General features: G+C 38.8%; 1 protein-coding gene across 6 annotated transcripts in view; it reads left to right on the plus strand.

The window, feature by feature from the left end:
• The window catches only part of NEK11 (NIMA related kinase 11), a 94,711-nt gene that overhangs the window by 64,591 nt on the left and 10,975 nt on the right, over nucleotides 1-19,145 (plus strand). For 4 of the 6 annotated variants that reach the window (XM_032991279.2, XM_032991277.2, XM_032991278.2 and 1 more), the window contains 3 exons: nucleotides 617-741; nucleotides 6,355-6,415; nucleotides 12,553-12,649. In XM_032991279.2, coding sequence (XP_032847170.2) covers nucleotides 617-741; nucleotides 6,355-6,415; nucleotides 12,553-12,649 — 283 coding nt within the window. The remainder of the gene's footprint in view (nucleotides 1-616; nucleotides 742-6,354; nucleotides 6,416-12,552; nucleotides 12,650-19,145) is intronic. The other 2 variants (XM_042806544.1, XM_042806545.1) reach the window with 2 other exon arrangements.

Here is a 19,145-nt window from a genome sequence, read left to right on the forward strand (position 1 = left end):
TTGATACTGCACTCACTGCTATTACTAAAGCTTGTGATAGTAATAAATTAAGAGAGCATGACACCCAGGTATGCATAGTTTGATTTTACACCAGTTTCCCTTATTTTGTTATGCTTTTACTTCAGGAAAGTTTGGAAAAATATATAGATTTAATTTTTTATATCTTTTAAGCATGTGCCTGGTATATATTATTTTCCATTTTAGCTTAGCAGTTATATTCACCACAGGTTATGTGTGTGAGAGAAAGACAAACTGGGGCATAATTTCAGCTCAAAAAAGCTGGATTCAATTCAGTGCTGACCCTGCTTTGACTAGATGTTCCCATGAGATCCCTTCCAGCCTGAATTATACTATGGATCAGTGATTTCAGACTGAAATCAATATAGATCCCTTAAGGCTCTTAATTTACATATGATGAGGATCTGACCTTTTGCCAGAGACCACTTTAGCACTGCTCTTCATGTCATCAAAGATGAACATTTTAATCTGAGAACCTATCCCTTGATTTCAATTACAGAATGTGTTGCTTGTGACATGAGTGCTATAAAATCCATTTTATCCTTTTAAGATCATACATTTCTCTGTCTATATGCTATAAACTCATAATTGCCTTTAGAGATCCCTGAAGACCCAGAAATTGCAGAAGAATATTATAACGATGAGTTTGAATCCTGTTCAGAAGACAGTGAAGAGGAGGAAGATGCAGAAGCGTCACAGACTGTCTCTAAGACAAATCACCAGGTATATGTGACCTTTGAGAAAACAGGATACACTTGATGCTCATTTTCCTGGGAAAGTCAAGCTTCTTCCAAGATTTTGTCCTACTGACATTACTGAAACTTGGTTTCTTTTAGGAATGTGTGTGTATATCAATACCATGAATTAAATATATGTATATGCATACGTAATTCTTCTGAGACACTGATGAGAAAGATTCTTGCATTCCTTTAAGATTAAGCATAACACTCCCATGAATGCCTTAAGGTGGATTATTGTCAGTAAACTTCCTTGTGACTGTAAAACACTCAGAGTGGGGTCCTCTAATGTGTTAGCTATGGGTATATTAAGTTAAAGCTGAAAGTATACTTCAAGCATAAGATCTAAGTTCCAGCTCTAATTCCTGGGCAAAGATAGGCATCTCTAGTTGCCACTTCTTCCTGCCTAAATTAGACATATTTTCTAGGACAGTGTGATGAACTATGAGCCTAAATAACTGCAAGACTTCACCAGAAAATCTGTAGACTTTCCCAAGAATCTCAGAAAGTGTCAGTAAAGAGAAAACTTATTACTGAAAGGCTTAAAGTAGCTTTATCAGGAGAGGCTGCCACAAGAAATTCTTAGGGATTGCAGTGTGAAGAAGGTTGAAGATTATTGGAAAAGGCACCTAATTTAGATCTGATCAGTATGAACTGAAATGAATCTTGTCTCCAGTGATCAAGTCTCAGTGAAATCAATGAACTTAAATGCCCAAGTCAGTTCTGAAAATGGATCTTCCGAAGGCATTCAGGAGCAATTCATTTTTCCCCTGAGCCACCAGCTTAAAGCACTGCGTGCAGTGCCTCTGAACGGTACTGTCTGGTTCTGCAGAGTGTTAGGTATATTTTTCCATGTTCATGTGCAAATTCTGCAGAACAGAGTGTGATGTCTCCTGCATTTCAGAGAACCAACCAAGTATAGTAATACTCTTCACTAAATTATAAATAACTTGTCTCGATTTTTGAAAATTTTGGACTAATATCTTCCTTAAGATGTAGTTTTTAAGGCAAAAATAAAATGTTGGTGTGAGAAATCAGAACTCTACTTCTACTACAGTAGCAGGGAGTCCTGAAATAGTCTCACCAGTTAAGCTTGAAGTTTACTCAGAAACAGCTTCATTCAGTGTAGAAAATGTCCTCCTAGGTTTCAAGCTAAACACACAGGATGCTTTAAAATTCAGGATTGGTTTATACAGTAGTGGTCGAAAGAAATTTTTTGTCAATTGTAAATCAGTAAATATCTAAGGCAATGCTTTTTTTTTTTTTTTTTTTTCAGTTTGCTGGAACTGTGCTTACCCGCAATACATGCAAACACTCAGAAGTGTTTGCCCAGAAGATCTACCACAAGATAGTATTGAAAATAAATTATTGCTCACTTTCATAAGATTCTGAGATAATTTTTTGTTTTCTTTTTAGAACATCTTTTAAAATTATTCAAAATTTAAAATTGTTCAATGTTAGCACATCTTTTTAAATTATTCAATTGATGGTATCGTTAAGTATCAATCAATAGTGTTTTTGAAAAGCCAGACTGCTGCTTAGAATTAACGAAGGGCATAAGATAAAAATAGATTTCTCAATAATGCAGAATAAATTAGGTGTTGGCAGTCAGATCTGAGCAGTGACATTCCCTCATTTTGCAGTGACTCAGGATCTGGCAATGACAAGAACCAGCAATATGGGCTGGAAGAGGGTCCCACGGGCACCTTCTTGTCTGTATGGAGCCCTGATGGCCCTGAGGCTTTGCTTTACCAGCAGCCTGTGTGCGCACAGAGCATTAACCCTCTGATGCACAGACTGACCGGGGAGCACCCCTGTGACCATTTGCCTTTTAGAACTTCTTCTATCAAAGAAACTAATTGTCTGTCTTTGTTTTTTCTCATGTTGACCCCAGCACCTTAGATGAAGTGGAAGTGTGTTTCTGGGTGTTGACACAATCACATTTTCTTTTTCTTGGGAAGTGAGGATAACTTCTGATTTTCCCTTTCTCAAGTGAAAAATTCTGCTGTAAGTTTGAGGTCAAAGCAGACTGAATTTAGCTGTGTATATCTGGACACCTATGTCTGAACTATCTGAATGGAAAGTCTGTGCAGTAAGGGGAAGTAAGCAAGCTTTTCTAGCAAATAATATTATCTTGGTGTCAACATATAATATAGGTTAGATGGAGGATGCTGAGAGGTCTCTCCTTCTGGTGATTATAAAGGGATCTACAGTTATTAGCATGTATGGGACATCTTCATTCTGGGTGTCAACAGTTATGCGAGATGAATCCCACTCAAAGGTAGGTGGGATCATGCTCAGTATTAATAATAAGCTTCAAATCCTCCCAGAATAGATTTGATCTTGCTAATATATAGCAGGGGTTTGCTTCTGCAGTCATATACTTAATACCAAAGCTCCTACTCCTATTTCTATGATGGGATTTATACTCTTAAACCCTTTCTTCAAAAATACCTTCATCAATTAATCTTTTGGAGGTGTGTGCTAATAAAGAAGTCATTCCACTGCAACACAGGGTAAGGACTTGTGAGATATTTACCTTCTTAATCTGTGCAAATCTCTCAATGTTCCAATGCCAAGATTGCTTTACTAGTTACTTCTGTGCAGTGAGTGCAGAAATGCTGTATTTGGTGGTGCTCTCTGGTGATCCCATTACTTCAAATAATGATTATAAAAATTTCTGATGTTTACGCAGTAGCATGCGGTCAGAAAAGTCATCTAATTGAGCACCACGTTGGGGTGCAAGATGTAGAAAGTGATCGGTGCTATTTATTCAAGCTGTACTAGGCTCCCTCAGATGTCAAGACAGACAGAAGCAGTGGCTTTATGTGGGATGGAACACCTCTTCAGTTAAGAAGGTAGAGTTAGGAACTGGAACGGTGTAATTTTAAAGGCTTAGGATGGGAGCTGAAGCACCTATTTTTCCCATGTTGATATCTTTCAATACAGTTTGTGTGTTTTCAGCTACACTGTCCAGTTGCAGATGTGGAATTACCACCAATTTCAGACCCTAAGTACATCTGGGCCTCTCATCCTGGTTGTAGCACTGGAGTTTAGTGTCCTTTGTCCCTCTCTTTTGCAGCAGAAATGCAGATTGCCAGATTTCGAGAAGCAATTTGCCAGTTACTTTTCCAGACCTCTACCTCTTCAAGCCAATGGCTCTTTTCCACATTTTTTTTTTTTTTCCCCTAGGAACACTTGTTTCTAATTAGGGGCAAAACATGGAAGAGAATGAGAAACTGTTTTTAAAAAAATTAAGAAATATGAAGTTTAGGAGAGGTAAATTAGTGCACTGTGAAGCTCTCATTGGTTTAGCTGAGATGCTAATGAGTGCTTTTCACTGCAGTTTATCACCTTGTTCTTTGTGTTTTCTTTTAGTGACAATAATAGCAAATTCACCCTCTTCACTGTAACAAAGTCTACTAATATGGTACATTAGCTTCCTATTTTCATTTTCCAGGTTGCTTCTGAGATTGTCAAACCAGATAGTCAGCTGGCATAAATTACCATAGCTCCAGTGGCTGTGGGTGGTCTGTGTGCTGTCACCCAAGAAATGCTCCACTGGATTCCTAACGCGCCTTGGCATGGCCTGTTGCTGTTAGAAAGGGTTTGTTCCTTCCAAATTTGAAAGGTGCAAGCACTCATCTGTGCTGGCTCTTGTGTATAAGAGTGCCTCTCTTCTGCGCATCTCTGAGTGCCTTGCCTGCTCTGTAGGGCTTTGCTTTCTCTGCAAAAAAGAGAAACATTAAAGAAGTATATTCAATAGATAAACATATTAAATGAAACAGCTAAAATCCTCTTGGTTTGCTAAACCCAGGTGGAGAAATGGCATAGGTAGTTTCTACTTCAGTGTAAGCTGATTAACCATTTATTCAACTATTTACCACTGTGTGAAAACCACATTCTCTTCCTCATTGAACTTTTATTTCAAGATAACTAAGTTAAGCCAGGTAGTTTCCTTGAAAACTGATGGTAATGAAAGTGGTGAAAGTGTATCTTTTGCCTTACAGGATAATGATAAAAAATCAGCTCTGTTATGATATTTGGAGTAAATAAGATGTCCTGTTGTGAGATGTCAAAGGTTTGGAAATTACAGTGTTTAAAAAAGAAAATAGGTTTCATTAAAATAATTGTATTAATATTGTATGTGACCATTTATCATGTTTTTGTCTGTCTATAGATTTGCGGTTAGCTGTTAGTGATAATGAAAATAAAAATAATTAAAAATTTATATTAGCAGAAAATTAACATAAAATTTTAGTTTTGAATGAAAAATATTTATCATTTTTTAATGAAGTCCTAAATGTTCACTTAATCTATTTTTTTTGGTTTTTTGTTTTTTTGTTTTACAGATAGAGAGAAATTGTAATATTAAGTCTGTCTTAATTCAATATTCAATATATATAGTATATATAAATGTTATGCAAGAAGCTGATTTCCATCTTGCAAACCTCAGCTACAATAGCAGAGCCTGTTTCAAATATAAGCCTATGAAACACTTTAGAGTGATAAGTTAGATCATGCTCATCTGTAGCAGATCAGTCTCACACTGAAAGGTCACTAACCAGCTAGCAGTTGTTGCAAACTATTATTGTTATCCTGTTAAGGTACACTGGCAGTTCCTCAGTTTGAGAAATTTAGAGTGAGCATTTTGAGTAAGATCACATAGAAATATAAAGCAGATTGTCCATTGTAGAAGCTGAGGTCAATATTGTTTCTTTTTATTCCTCTGTTATAAATTCTAAAACCATAGGTTGCACAGTATTTTTTAAAATACAGATTTTTGACAGATTTTTCAGCAAGGGTCAAGATTTTGACTTTCAGTTTTAAACAGTCAGGAAATGCCATGCTGTCAAATGTGATATGGCAGCAGCTTTTAGAAACCCAGAGTCCAAGTTTCTCTTGGACATTAATAAAATTGTTATTTATTTCCTGGACTGTGATCATTGCTTAATGCCAGATCTTTAAATTTCATCTGTGTACACAAAGAGCATTTCATATGAAAGATGTCATGTCAAAACTGTTAATCATCTCTCTGGTAACAGAATACTTGAAATAGAAAAGTGCTAAAATTTCTTCTTAATTAAAATTGTTTTCAATTAGTTGTTGCTACTAGGTATTTTAAGTAGATGCAATTACATGAAACATAAGTATTAATTTGCAGTGGGCAGCCATCATAAGCATAAGAAATTTTGGCATAGTTAAGAAATACATATTTGCCTTTCTCAGTGTAGTGTTGTTTTAGATATTCCAGGACTAACTGATGATAAAATGCTGGTGTATTTTCAGGGATCACACACCACCCTCCACAGTAAACATATCTTCTTTAAACTCCATGCACAGTTGTTCTATACGGTTGTGTTCTGCAAGGAATATGATATAAATGATTGTTTGTATATAACATCATTCCCAAGCCTGGTGTTCTAGAAGAAGAAAACAGAAAAAATCCTGAGCAATGTAGTCTCTTTGTAGTCTAGTGTTCACACTCGTTGGTGTAAATGATGTCCTTTGCGCTTGTGGGATCATATCTCTGGTACATGGTGTTTATACTTAAGTTTCTGATCCCACTGATGTTATTCCTTATTTAATTTATCTACAGGACAGTGATATCGAGGCAATGGTCAAGTATTTGGAGAGTGTCCTGAATAGTAGCTCATTGGGTAAGATGATATCTTTTCTTTAAGTGTAATAACATCTGATATTAGCAGTCTGTATTCACCACATTCCATTTTGCAACAAAATTAACCATATTCCATTTTACAACAAAATAACTCAAAAAATGATATGATCTTGAAAATTGCTTCCTTAATCTGCTGCAGAGAAGTTCAAATATGCTAAAAGAAAAGGCATACACAGTTAAGTGCCTTTCTTAAAACAATAGAGCCATAAAACTTGATGGTCAGAAGTATGGAATGGTATAAAAAAAGCTTTTTAAAACTTGGTCTTCCACCTTTTCTTCAGAGGAAGATATTTAAGGATATGTAGATTGATTCATAGTTTCTAGTACTGGTTACAGTAAAAGAATATTAATTAAAAGGCTTGTTTAGCTGCCTCATTTACACGCATTCAGTCAGGATAAACCTGACTCGGTGTTATCTTGTGGCTCTGAAACTAGAATACAGGGGAAGCCTGGGAAACCCGCTTTGTAGAGGTTCCTCCAGTGCCAGGCTCTGTTTCACCCCTGCTCATGAGCATGGACTGATGGGAAGATAAAACCAAAGAAGAAAAAGGATGAAAGGGAGTTATCAAAGCTGTGGCCATCGTAGTCTTGTAGCCACTGAATCAGGTCTGGTCAACTTCTGGGTCCCACATCAGGGAGGTCCATAGGGCTGAAGGAAGGAACAGTCACGTCCAGGTTGTTTTCACAATATCGGAGATCCAGTGGTCCTCAAATTCTGCAATCACTTATGCATTTGCAGCATCATTGTCTGCAGTTTGCAGAAGTGGAAATAGGGACAAAATTTAGCTCTATGCTTCGATACTTTGTTATTTTAATGAAAGAGAGGAATTGCCTTGAGGGCTTCTGGGAATAACCCAGAGTATTAGCCAAAGACAAACAGTGGTGTTTTAAAAAAATCTTAGTATTAAAGAGACTCTTGTCTTCATCTTTTTCTTTCAGTATTAAGAACAAGAAGATGCCTTTAGAGATGATAATATAAAAGAATTAAATTGTGCATTAATCATTAAAAAATCTCTGACCAATCTGTGCTGAAACTTAAAGCCTTTTTCTAGCTGAGTTATTAATGAGGTTTGTATGATCTGTTCCAAACAAATATACATGATGATAATAAGAGAGAAATCTGTTAGGCTCCCTTTTATCTTTGTATGCTCAGTGTCATTGAGGAAGTTTAAACATTTACTAAGTTCTTCCAATGTCAAGCTACAAAGGCACAGTTGGGGTCATTTATATGTGTTTGTTAACATTCATTTATACCTTGCTTTTTCTTCACTGGGCTGCAAAGTCATGTTACATCAAAATTTTCTGTAGAGGTTGTATTTTACATGGGTTAGATACTTGTTCTCCTCGTTCCTCCTAAAGCTGGTTATGGCCACCTCCAGGTCTGCATTTCTCTAACTGATCACTAGCACGTTGGTTATAACCATGGGATTGCCAGTACCAGCCTGTGTTCCACCTCTCGTCATCCCACGTTTGTAGTCCTTTACACCTCATCCTTTAACCCTACTTTTCAAGGCATCTGCTGTTGTACCAGGCCTGTTTTTCTCTACATGAATTGAACTAAGTTGATTATAAATATGTCATTCTACACATAATGCTACTATCCATCTAAAAATATGGATTGTACAATACAAAAATAAGTGGAAACAAAGCAAAATAGTCGTAACTACCTGGTCATTAGAAGAACTGCTGTTATAGCTTAAGCAATTAAATCAAAGTTCTGACAGGTCAAGACAAATTCAGACAAAGCCTTGCAAACTCGGGTCCAAGCATGCGACCTGGTACTAGCAGTGACAATACTATATTACTGGACTACAGAGCTACAACATCATTATAATGGCTACTCCTGAAAACAGTATGGATTTCATGACAATAATAGGGCAGATGCAGAAATCTGGCCTGGACAGGATTTCTTGTAGTGTCTTTCACTGTTAAAGGAATGGTGAAAAAATTATGTGCCATTTCCAGCAGATATTAGAGAACATCTGAGTAGAATGAAACTAGAACTTTTTTTATGTCAGCGAGGGCTGTGATAAAGAGGATGTAATAAATATGCATTGTTTTTCCACAGATGGGGGATCATTAGTATAAACCTCAGTGTTGAAGGGTAAAAGGACTTTTGAAGTAACTGAGTTTTCTCCTCAAGAGTTCCCACTGAGTCACTGTGAAATCCAGTGCTTTGGTGTGGTATGAGGTTCATCTTGGATTGGCTATACAGTTCCGTGTGAAGTAGATTTGAAATAAGATAGTCCATGTGATAAAGTTTGAAAAATTGGGAAGATCCTGGAAAAGCACAGCAAAATGAAAGGAAGTTTGAAAAAACGGCTTTAAAATTTACTAAATTATCTTAGCTTAAAGGAAGAGAAGGTTAGAGGCAGCTGGGTCACTTTGTATTGTTTATAAACTCAGGAAAATACATCTGTTTCCAAGGAGCTTTTTAATCTTGTAGAAAAAAGCATTGTAGGATCTCATATGTAGCAGTGAAGAAAGAAGTATGCAATCCAAACAGAAATACATGATTCAGTGGAGATAATAGCTTTACAACTCATAATGACTTAGTAAGAGATGCAGTAGATGTCTATCACCAATTATTTGGTTGTTAGCAGAAATGCTGGTAGGAATGCCTTAGTCCATAAGGTACGAAAAGTCTCACCAGATAATCATAACCACCCATTTGAACTGTAAGTACCTGTGAATAAATGTCAGCCAGAGGATTTGTTTCCCTACAGATCCTTCCATCTTCCCTTCCACGGCGTAGGCAGGATGCAGTGAGAGCCTCAGACTGGTGCTCCATAACCTGAGAGGACAAAGACTGTCCTTTTGCCCTAGTTTGTTCTCTGCAGTACTGGGCTGGGCACTGGAAGAGTATTCATCTTTGAAATATATATAGAAAGCCACAATACCTGGTTTTGAAAAGTCAGTGGTCTTGTTTCATTTGATTTTGCTTAATGAATCAAGAATGATATATTGCATAAAAAATGCAAATAGTTATCTGGCCAGTTTTTGAAGAAGCATAATTCCTTGTTCTGTGTTGATGTGTGGGTTGGCAAACTGCTCAAAGCTGCGTGTGAAATATAGTATTAATCAAGTAACTGCTTCTAAGAAAATACGTCTGATATAGAAGCTGGTGTGGGTTATGAATCACCCCAGGAAAAGTTTTTGAGGCTTCTTGTAACAACATGTAAAACTCTCAGCAGTTTTCACTGAGAACTCATTTTTTTATGAGTAATCACACCTTTGCAGCATCCTACAATGTGTAGTCTTTGCAGCTGCCTCATAGTACCCAGAAAATCATACTAAATGGAGAGGAAGATCGACATTAGTTTACGTGTAGAGAATAAGTTTTGCTTGGCCAACTGCCAATGTGGAGAATATACAAAGTATAAATGATTTAACCTGGAATCCCAGAAAAAAAAAAAAAAAAAAAAAAAGCAAAAAGGATGTCTTTAATAATGAAATGTTGGAGGAGAAGGAGATATTGTAGCAATAAATAGATTGAATCCACTAAGCAGAAAGAGTATGCTGAGCTCTTACTATAGTGATATATCCTGCAATAAGAGTAATAGCAGAATTTAGCTGCGCCTGCAGTTAAATGTACTCTTTCTTAAGAAAATGCCAAGATTATATTTTCCTTAGACCACTGGTGCTCAGGTGTCCTGGGTTGAGCGAGTGGTGGGTTTTTTTGGTGGCAGGGGAGGGGGCTATCGGGGTGATCCCCTTTGAGAAGCTTCTCGAAGCTCCCCCAGCTCCAAGTCAGCTCCACCTCTGCACCAAAACTGAGCCAATCGGCTGCGCCTCTGCGATAACATATTTAAGAAGGGACGTGGTGACGTGCAGGGGGACTTGTGAGGAGGAGTTGGGGCAGCTGCATGAACACCAAGGTCAGTGGAGGAACGGAGGAAGAAAGGAGGGGGGAGGTGTGCTGGAGCAGAGACCCCCCTGTATCCTGTGGGGGAGACGGCAGGGAGGCCCCCCCCCCCCGCCACCCATGAAGATCTACGGTGGAGCAGACAGTGATTTATGGCCTGTGGCTTCCACATGGGTGATCAAGGTGCTGTGCCCCAAGAAGGCCTGGATCTTGTGGGAAAAGGCATCCCCGCTGCTGTAATTCAGTGCTGGGAGGATTGCAGCATGCAGGGGAGTCCCACGCCAGAGCAGCTCGGGAAGGGCTGCAGCCGTGGGAGGGAATCCAGTCGCAGAAAGTTGGTGACCCATGACAGAGCAGTGTGGGGAACGCTGTGGCCCATGGGAGGAACTTATGTTGGAGAAAGTTTGTGGAGGACTGTCTCCTGTGAGAGGGGGACCACGATGGAGCAGGAGGAACAAGTTCCAGAAGCTCCCCCCACCAAAGATGGAGAAGTGGCAGCGCTGACTGCACCCCCCATTCCCTGCCCCTGTGCTGGTGAGGGGAGGAGGTAGAGATAACGGGAGCAGAGCTGAGCCCGGGAAGAAGGGAGGGGTGGGGGGAAGGTGTTCTCAAGGTGTGGCAATGCTTCTCACTGTCCTACTCTGTTATGTGTTGTTAGTGTCTGTAATAAATGTATGTTCTTTTTTTCTTCCCCTAACAAGTCTGCCTTTTGCTCGTGACCATAAAGGGGAATTTTTCCCCATCCCAGTCCTATCTTGAACCCCAAGCCTGGCTCTCTGTCCCTTCTCATTGCCGGAGGGGAAGGGAGAGAGAGCGGCTGCGTTGTGGTTGGCTGCCAATCAGGCTCAAACCACGACATCAGGGCATCAATTTTTTATCACTTTCAAAGTCTCAAAGCCCCACAGCTGGATCTTAATTCTATGCCAACTTAAAGAGGAGCATGCCACTCAGTCAGTCATGAGCATTGCTTTGCACAGCGCTTGGGGTTTCCTCAGGGCCACCCTGAGGATAGCTGAATTTTCCAATGCTGTTAGAGTAATTGAATGCTTACAGACCCTGTGTAAAAATGTATGTATATGCATGCGTAGTGCTACAGTAAATAATTGGGTAACGCTTTTTGCATCAGTGGGTGAAGTTGCTGGTTGCTACTAAGAACTGAGCTTGTAATTTTTCATCTTTTAAAGTACGTTAATGATACCTCAGTTGTAATACTTAGGCACCAGACAACTGTTAGACATTAAGTGTAAAGAGAAGTTAATAAAATGTTTTAAAAAAGTCAAATTGTTTGTCCATAGCTAGATAACAGAGTCAGGAATCCATTTCTTCTGTGGTCTCTTCTCTGGCACAGGAGATAAATGAGCATGGACTGGCCAATGAAGAAGTTTTGTCAGGAAATTAGAGGAGAGATTTCAACTACCAGATCACAGTGAGGCTCTGGAATTGTCTTCCAATGGGAGCAGTTGGGGTAATAAATAAATTCCTTAGGTTAAGCAGGGACTTGTGTGATGGAATGACAACATGAAATTGCAGGATATTTGAGCTGACAACCCTGACAGTCCTCTGTGATTCAGGACATCTGTGTTCCTGTGGATAAGTACCATGCTGATTTGTGAGCACTAGGTCCTTAAATATTGCAACAGCCCACAAGGCCTGTAAACAGAAAGAGTGTGAATGTGTGTATATGCATATATATATTTCTCACACACACACACACATATATATATACCTATTTACACATACAGGTATGCTTTATATATATATAATAATATATGCATACATAAAAAGAGTACCTTTGTCTGAAGGGGAAAGTGATGTCACAAGTTAAATACTTTCTATTTAAAGTAATGATCTAGCTAAAGGAGAGACTTGCCTGTTAGGAAGAAGGTTCTTGCTCTTATAAATAAATGCAAGAACAATGGAGGAAAATACATATTGTCTAAACAAATTTCATTTTGTTGAATATTTATCTGTCCCCGCACTTCCACAACCGAACACATTATGTAATTCCCTGTACACTACACAGAAGGAAAATTGTTGTTACAATTCTGGTGCCTTTAAACTATGAATCTACTTGTCCCTCAGAAGGGAGTTGCCCTTAATGTGCATTTAATAATCTGATTCATCTTTAATTAATGTGACACTGCCTTATGAGAAACAGGAGGAGTCTTCCTCCTTCTGACTGCCCTTGACTCTGCAATAGTGCTCAGGGGATGAAGGTGAATAAGGTTATGTGTCTGTGCATTGATTTGTAGGCTCGGGGACTGTCACCGGAGTGTCTCCAGGGATGGCCCAGAGATTCAGAGCTCTCAACAGTACTATGGCTGAGACCAAACTGAAACGCATGAGGGAGTAAGTAGCATATTTATGTGTTACCCATATTCAAACAAAGAGGATGGATTTGAAAAACTGTAGAACACAGCAAAGAAAACCAGGTGTTGTTTTCCCACCCCAAAAAATCCCTTTGACAAAAACAAGTGGATGGTAAGGTATTCCTTACAGACTGGATGCCTACTTACTTCCACAGAGGATGAAGGTTGATTGCAATTTCTGATTTTTTTCTCAGAATCTGTAAAATCACTGTCATCCTTCTACGATGTAGTGTGCCCTCGCTGCTGTCAGTGTTGTGCTGAACTTCACTTTCTTTATTAGCTCAGCAAATGCCCATAGATCACATGCCCATAAATATCCATGTTCTCATCATGTTTGCTTCCTTGCCCACACTTCATTCTTGCCTGGAATGAAAGACTAATGGATTTCTTTCCCATGATGATATGATGATTTAAAACAAACATGATTGCTGCTGTTGGCTGGGATTTTCAAATGAGATAGAGGAGTTTACATGTGCAGCTCCCTTTGAAGCTCGCTGTCTAATTGCTTTCAGCATCATTGAAACCTCAACTTGATTAATAAAGATTTCAGTGTCTTAATAAAACAAAGACCTATGCTTCCTTTCTAGAATGTACTGGTTAACATATCTTGAGGTTTTATCTTGATTCAGTAATTTCTGGCCTTCCAAGACTTATTACACCCTAATTTAGGTAATGATATGATAATCATGATGGTATGTATTATTTCTGAACTCAAATTTTCTCTGCAGTGTTGCAGCATTCAACTAATCTCAGACTGTAAACTCTTTTCAAAAGTGCAGTTTTCTCTTGTGTGAGTGGACAGTGTCAACAATATGGTGGATGTTATCAGAATACAAATAAGTTCAGACAGTTAATGCTAGTAGTTATTTAAGTGATCCTTCTAAAGAAAATGAATGCAACCACAGTATTGATGCCAATCACTGTTTAAAACAAACTACGGTGAGAAATGCATGAGTATTCAAGGGAAATACCAATTAGATCTCCTCCAGATAGAAGTTGTTCAGTTTTATTATATTTTAAGTTGCAGCAGCTCCTACAGTTTCACTTCATTGTCTAGAATTTATTGTGCAGCCAGTCAGCAGGTCTCACAGACTGCCACTCTGCTTGCTTTCCATTCCCTTTTCATTGAAAGTACTTATAAAGATAAGAAAATGTATCATGGTGTGCCAACTAGTTGCAAGGTGAGGTTGTTTAGTCAAAATGCCCACTAATCTTACAGTCTTCACCTTGCCTTCTCACGGTTACAGGATAAATCTCAATTATTTGAACTTCACAGTCATTGCCTTTAGGGCTGAGTTACAATTAAATCACTTCCTTCCTTGAAATTCTGTTTTTCCAGTGCTGTTTCATGGTTTGCAGTTTGTTGGTTCTCGTAGGATAAGCACGTAGTGGTGGTGAAATGGTGAAAACTTTGGAAGTGCTGTTATATGACCCTTTGAAAATGTCACATTTCAGAATAGTTTATAAAACAGGCATATGCTAATGAAAAACCTAATTAACTGCAGTAATTCACATGTAATGCATTAGACTTCCTGGGTTTGGAACACTTTCCTAGTAATTTCATTCCTGAATGAGGACAATTGGCTGGGGCTGTAGGTCAAAAGACCCACCCAGCTGGCATTTTGAGAACTTCCAGCAGACCGTACCCCTGAACAATTTTCAAGTTACATTCATTAAGAGAAAAAATTAAGGTGGGGGTATGTTTTGGGTTTTGTTTTGTTTGTTTGTTTGGTTGGTTGGTTGGTTTGTTTTTTTTTTTTTTTTTTGTAAATAAAGGTACAGATCTCTTGTGCACCATAACGGCTAGTTTAAAGAAGTCTATAAAAAGATCTACTTGTGTTATTGCCATTTCTCCTAAACATACTATGACCTTGTCATTTTCTGAATATGTAAAGGTGAGTGAGTGTGTTAATTGCTTGGAAGTTAGGTTGTGAAGAAACGAGTGAGCACAGCACTCAGTGTACACGTGAACAAGGAGATCCCACCAAACTTACACATGGCCAATCTGCACACAGGGCGTGGTGGGGGAGTTTTCAGTGGCAAGAAGGAAATACATCTGGCTGCAGGATGATGCATGAAGCCTCAGCTGCTCTGCTTATCCTTCAGCAAATTTCACATGACGTGTTGGACGTCATCCATGCAGCAGTGCCACTTTAGACTTATGTTATTCAAGTTTTACTCAGGAAGCCACAGACTTTTGCTGGGGTATTCCAGATGACAGCTTCTAATGAAAGAGAGAATGTGGGGCTTTTGTCTTACAGAAACTGAGCTGGAGTTTTTATGAGAAAGCAGAAAGAAAAGCAGGGGAGACAATGTGGAAGTGCAGTGAAATCTGTTTAGGTGGCAAATCACTGTAGAAAGAGAGGTATGAAAGTTTGGAATTTGCACCATTTTCAGATAATAACAGCAGTAGATTCTAATGAGGGAGACTTTTATGTCATGAATTGCTCAGAAAGTAAGCATTGTGCCTACACATTACAAGTAACATTAATGAAAGGAACTTATTAGCTCTGATAATATGGTAGATTTATGTAAAATAACACAAGGACGGACAGCAAAAGGGCCCTTTAGCCTTTTCTAAATGACATGAGAATGATGTGGGCTTGCAAACAACTGCAGCAGGACAGTCACTTGACAAGATGCGATGTGCTTATTGCTTGAGTTATTGCAGTGTGCTTCACTGAATGCGTTATTTGACAGGAGACTTGCTGTTTATCAAAGTGCCAATTTAGGTAGCTTCTACTGTATTTTTGTGCAGGACTTTATGCCAGTATTCATATGAGAGGGAAGCTGTGTGAAGAGTCTTTCTTTATAAGAATGTAGAAGACACTGATATTCTTGAATAATGGTAGGTAGGAGTCCTTGGTCGCTTCCTATTTTAAGTTAAAAAAATGGCTCAGGTTAACCTATAGACAGCCTGATAGTGTTTATGATTCAGTTACCAGCTTTCTTCTCTACAATCCCTGAATATTTTCCCTGACATCTTCTTTCCAATTCCCATTGCACTCTGTTCCAGCACTTTGAGTAAAAGTCATGATAAAATCACCTACCCCAGTGACAACAATTTCTGATTTCTTATACTTGGTATCAGTATTCTTTATAAAGTTTATAGCAGCAGAGAATTAACTTTAACTTTCAAGTGGAGTTCATTTTCTCTGCAAAATTTTCTACTTCAGTGCTAAGCATTTTGATATTGGGATCTTCTGCAGTGTTGATAAGAAATCTCCATTTCTTGAACTAGCTCCCACAAAGGTTATCTTGAGCTTTTTCTCATTATGCTCCTTCCTAGCTTTGCATGTTAACGGTGAAAAGTCAAGAAAATATATAAATCATAGTTGTGTGACTCATATTCCTCACATTGGGCTTTTAGGCTGAGGAATCGTGTTAGATGTAGGAAATAGGAGGAGCCCTTTCTTCTTGTTTTCTGTCCTGCCTACCATCACATTCTCATGGTGGTTCCCATCCTTGATGGTATTGGGTAACTTGGTTCATGCCTCGGTCTGAGAAGCTCTACTTTCACATGTTATCCAGAACCAAATTATCTTCACCAGAGAGATCCGTGAAGAAAAACTGATGACAGTTCCACCATTGCTCCTCCATGGAGACTTTCCAACTCTGCGTCTCAAAAGAGAACCATACTGTTCTTCAGAGAAAACTCCTCAAACCAAAGCATTTTTTCCCTATCAGATCAAATTGTTATACACCTACCACCTTTTTCCCCCCCCCGAGGCCCATACAGCTTGTCAAAGTCTTCTTTGCAAGATGTCAGAAGCTTTGGCAGTACTCCTTGCCTGAAAGATTGGCTTTGTCCCTAAGGAAAACCTTTAGAAGAGTCATTGTAGCAAATACTAGCTCTTTTCTGCCAATGTCTGCAAAAATTGGTAGACAAACTCAAAGCTTTCTTCAAGTTTGGACTAAAGGCACTGGTGATTTTGGAAGGCTAAAGAGGTCAAAATCTGCATTACAAGAGACAGACCCAACTTGTTTAGATCTCTAGCTGAAAATGTTTTTCTGCTTCTTTTCAACTTACTGTGTCTTATTTATGAGGCCCTTCTTTCCAAATTTTTGACCACCTCAGCTAGAATTTGACCACAGTGAAGGGCCTGACAGAAGTGCAGAAGCCCATGAAAAGTCTTATGATGCATGCTTGACTTCTCAAGCCTATCCAGGGTTTCATGATCTAAAATGTAAAAGCAAAGGTGAAAAATCAGACAAGTGTGTGCAGAAATCTGTGGACAAGAACAAGCTTTGTTAGGGGTTTTGGTGCAGTTGGCTGTATTGACAGTTGCACCTCCATGTATTATGTAGTATTCATGTCCCAGGTGTCCAGTGAGTGAAGGCTTTTCCCTTGAGTCTTCTTCAGCACTGTAAGTCAAAATTAATTTATTGGGCTTTGTAAAATCAGGATTTGTGTTTTACAGAATAAAGCTAATTTTTGAGTAATGGAATAGCTATGGAATAGAGTGTATATCTTGTTCTCGCTTTTCTGAAAATATATAGAGAAATAAAAAGGTAGGAAATTAAGCAAAACAGTACAGAGAGTTTTGTGCTCCTTTGTGGAGGTATCCATGAATATATACGATGAGTCATTTTAGTAGCTGTGAACTTTAATATGCAGTTTAGAATTCAATAAAATGTATGTCAGTAAAAGGAAGAGGCTTTTATGCCCCAAATTTTAAGTAAATTAAAATCCTTTAGCACAGCAGTAAGCACCTCTTATTCAGTCCCTGAAGTCTTACACACAGCAGCATACCATGATCAGGCAAAAGACTTCATCATCCCCTGCTGAGTGTAAGTAAAGCCATCTTTCAGAAGTCATGGAGAAAAGGCATTTGGTGATATTTTTATTCTGTTCCTGTGAATGCTCATAGCACTATTGGTTTAGACTCATGAGGAGTATGCATATATGCTTCTTGTGCTTGTGACGTCGGCATCAAATGTATCGTTTATCTTAAAATGTATCGTTTATCTTAAAAATTCAGAAAGAAAGGTCATACTGAAGTCATTGAATAGGCACTGGATATTCTTTAAGATAAGTAGTCCTAAAAATGCCTAAAGTATAGAAGACTTTTTGTACATTTATTTCTGCACATTTTCAAACTATTGCAGTACATATCAGTATTGAACTGATTATTTGCTTTAGTGTTTCATTAGACGTTGGGTGGACCTTCTAAAGGCCAGTTCTGAGTCTACTAAAGCTGGTTTTGTTATTGACATCGAGGGCAGCTTTAGGTGAAGGCAAAACCAACAACTGTAGAAAAGCTAACTGGGTTTTTAGACTTCCATATTCTCAGTGACTTTTTAGTTGCCGTTGGCTGTCATGCTGAAGGTGTCATGATGTAAACGTGCATGAGGAATAAGATGTCTTCTCAAAGACAAAACACATATTTGGTAAGGAAGTTTATTATTACTGTCTGAGCTATATCTGTTTTTTTGCAGACAAGTAGAGGACGGTATTCTTAAAGGTATTGATCCTGAAATGTTTTTAAGTGTGAAATTTCCTCTTACGCATGACACAGTTGTTCTGTTCAACACTCCATTTTCTGGTAATAATCTCTGTCTGGCGATCCCAAGACATCTTACAGCATAACTGTAGCTTTTTGCTTCTGATGGGCTAAGCCAAAATATTGCTTACATTTCCACCATTCTTGTCACAGTCTTTCTCACACCTCATTTCTAAAGGCCACTCTCCATCTCTTAATTGTTTAGAACCAAATGAGCTCACTATGGAAACACATTAAACATCTTAGCCCATGAGTTTATCTTTATTTTATTTCAAGATAGTTGCACAGTTATCTTCCAGGCCCAGATTTGAAGGTCTGAAGTATTTTGGTTTTGCTGTTTGCTTTACAAGCAAGTGAAATGAGAATACAATACAACTAACTGGGAATGCTAGGAGAGTTGAACCCTCCTTTACGTGACCAAGCTGGGGACTGGGTTCTTGGCTCGTGTCAGAGAGAAGCAAGTGAATGCTCCTGGCTTGTGAATTTTTGCTGTCCTGAAGCAACAACTCGGAGAGAAAGTGGGAACAGGTGAATCCTGGGCTCTTCCTGCCTAAGGGGAAATGAAGGTGAGTGAGGCAGTGGCTACCACCCAGAAGTGCAGGAGTCCTCTACAGTAGAAGCAGAAGTCCTCCCTCAAGGTTGAAGCTGGAGCTGGGGTTCTAATTCCCCAGGCATTTTCCATGGGTCTTCATTCAACTTCTTCCCATTGTCCATGCTGTTCTCCTTTCCACAGCAAAAATGGGCTGCATCTCTTGTTGTCTTGGCCCTCTGCCTCTTACTTCTCTCCATGCTGCATCTGGGGATGAGAAGAGCACGTCACCTGCCAACGTCATAATTTCAGCAGTTCTTAGCAGCTTTAGATTTGTTGTGCTGCACTTTGAAATAAATAGAGTGAACTCAGTAGCTAGAGTGAGTGAGTCTATTAAGGCACAACTAGATTTTGATGTAGTTTTTTGGGCTGCTCATCTTGGT

Source organism: Tyto alba, unplaced genomic scaffold (assembly GCF_018691265.1).
Source record: "Tyto alba isolate M040663 unplaced genomic scaffold, T.alba_DEE_v4.0 Super-Scaffold_46, whole genome shotgun sequence".
Classification (NCBI taxonomy): Eukaryota; Metazoa; Chordata; class Aves; order Strigiformes; family Tytonidae; genus Tyto; species Tyto alba.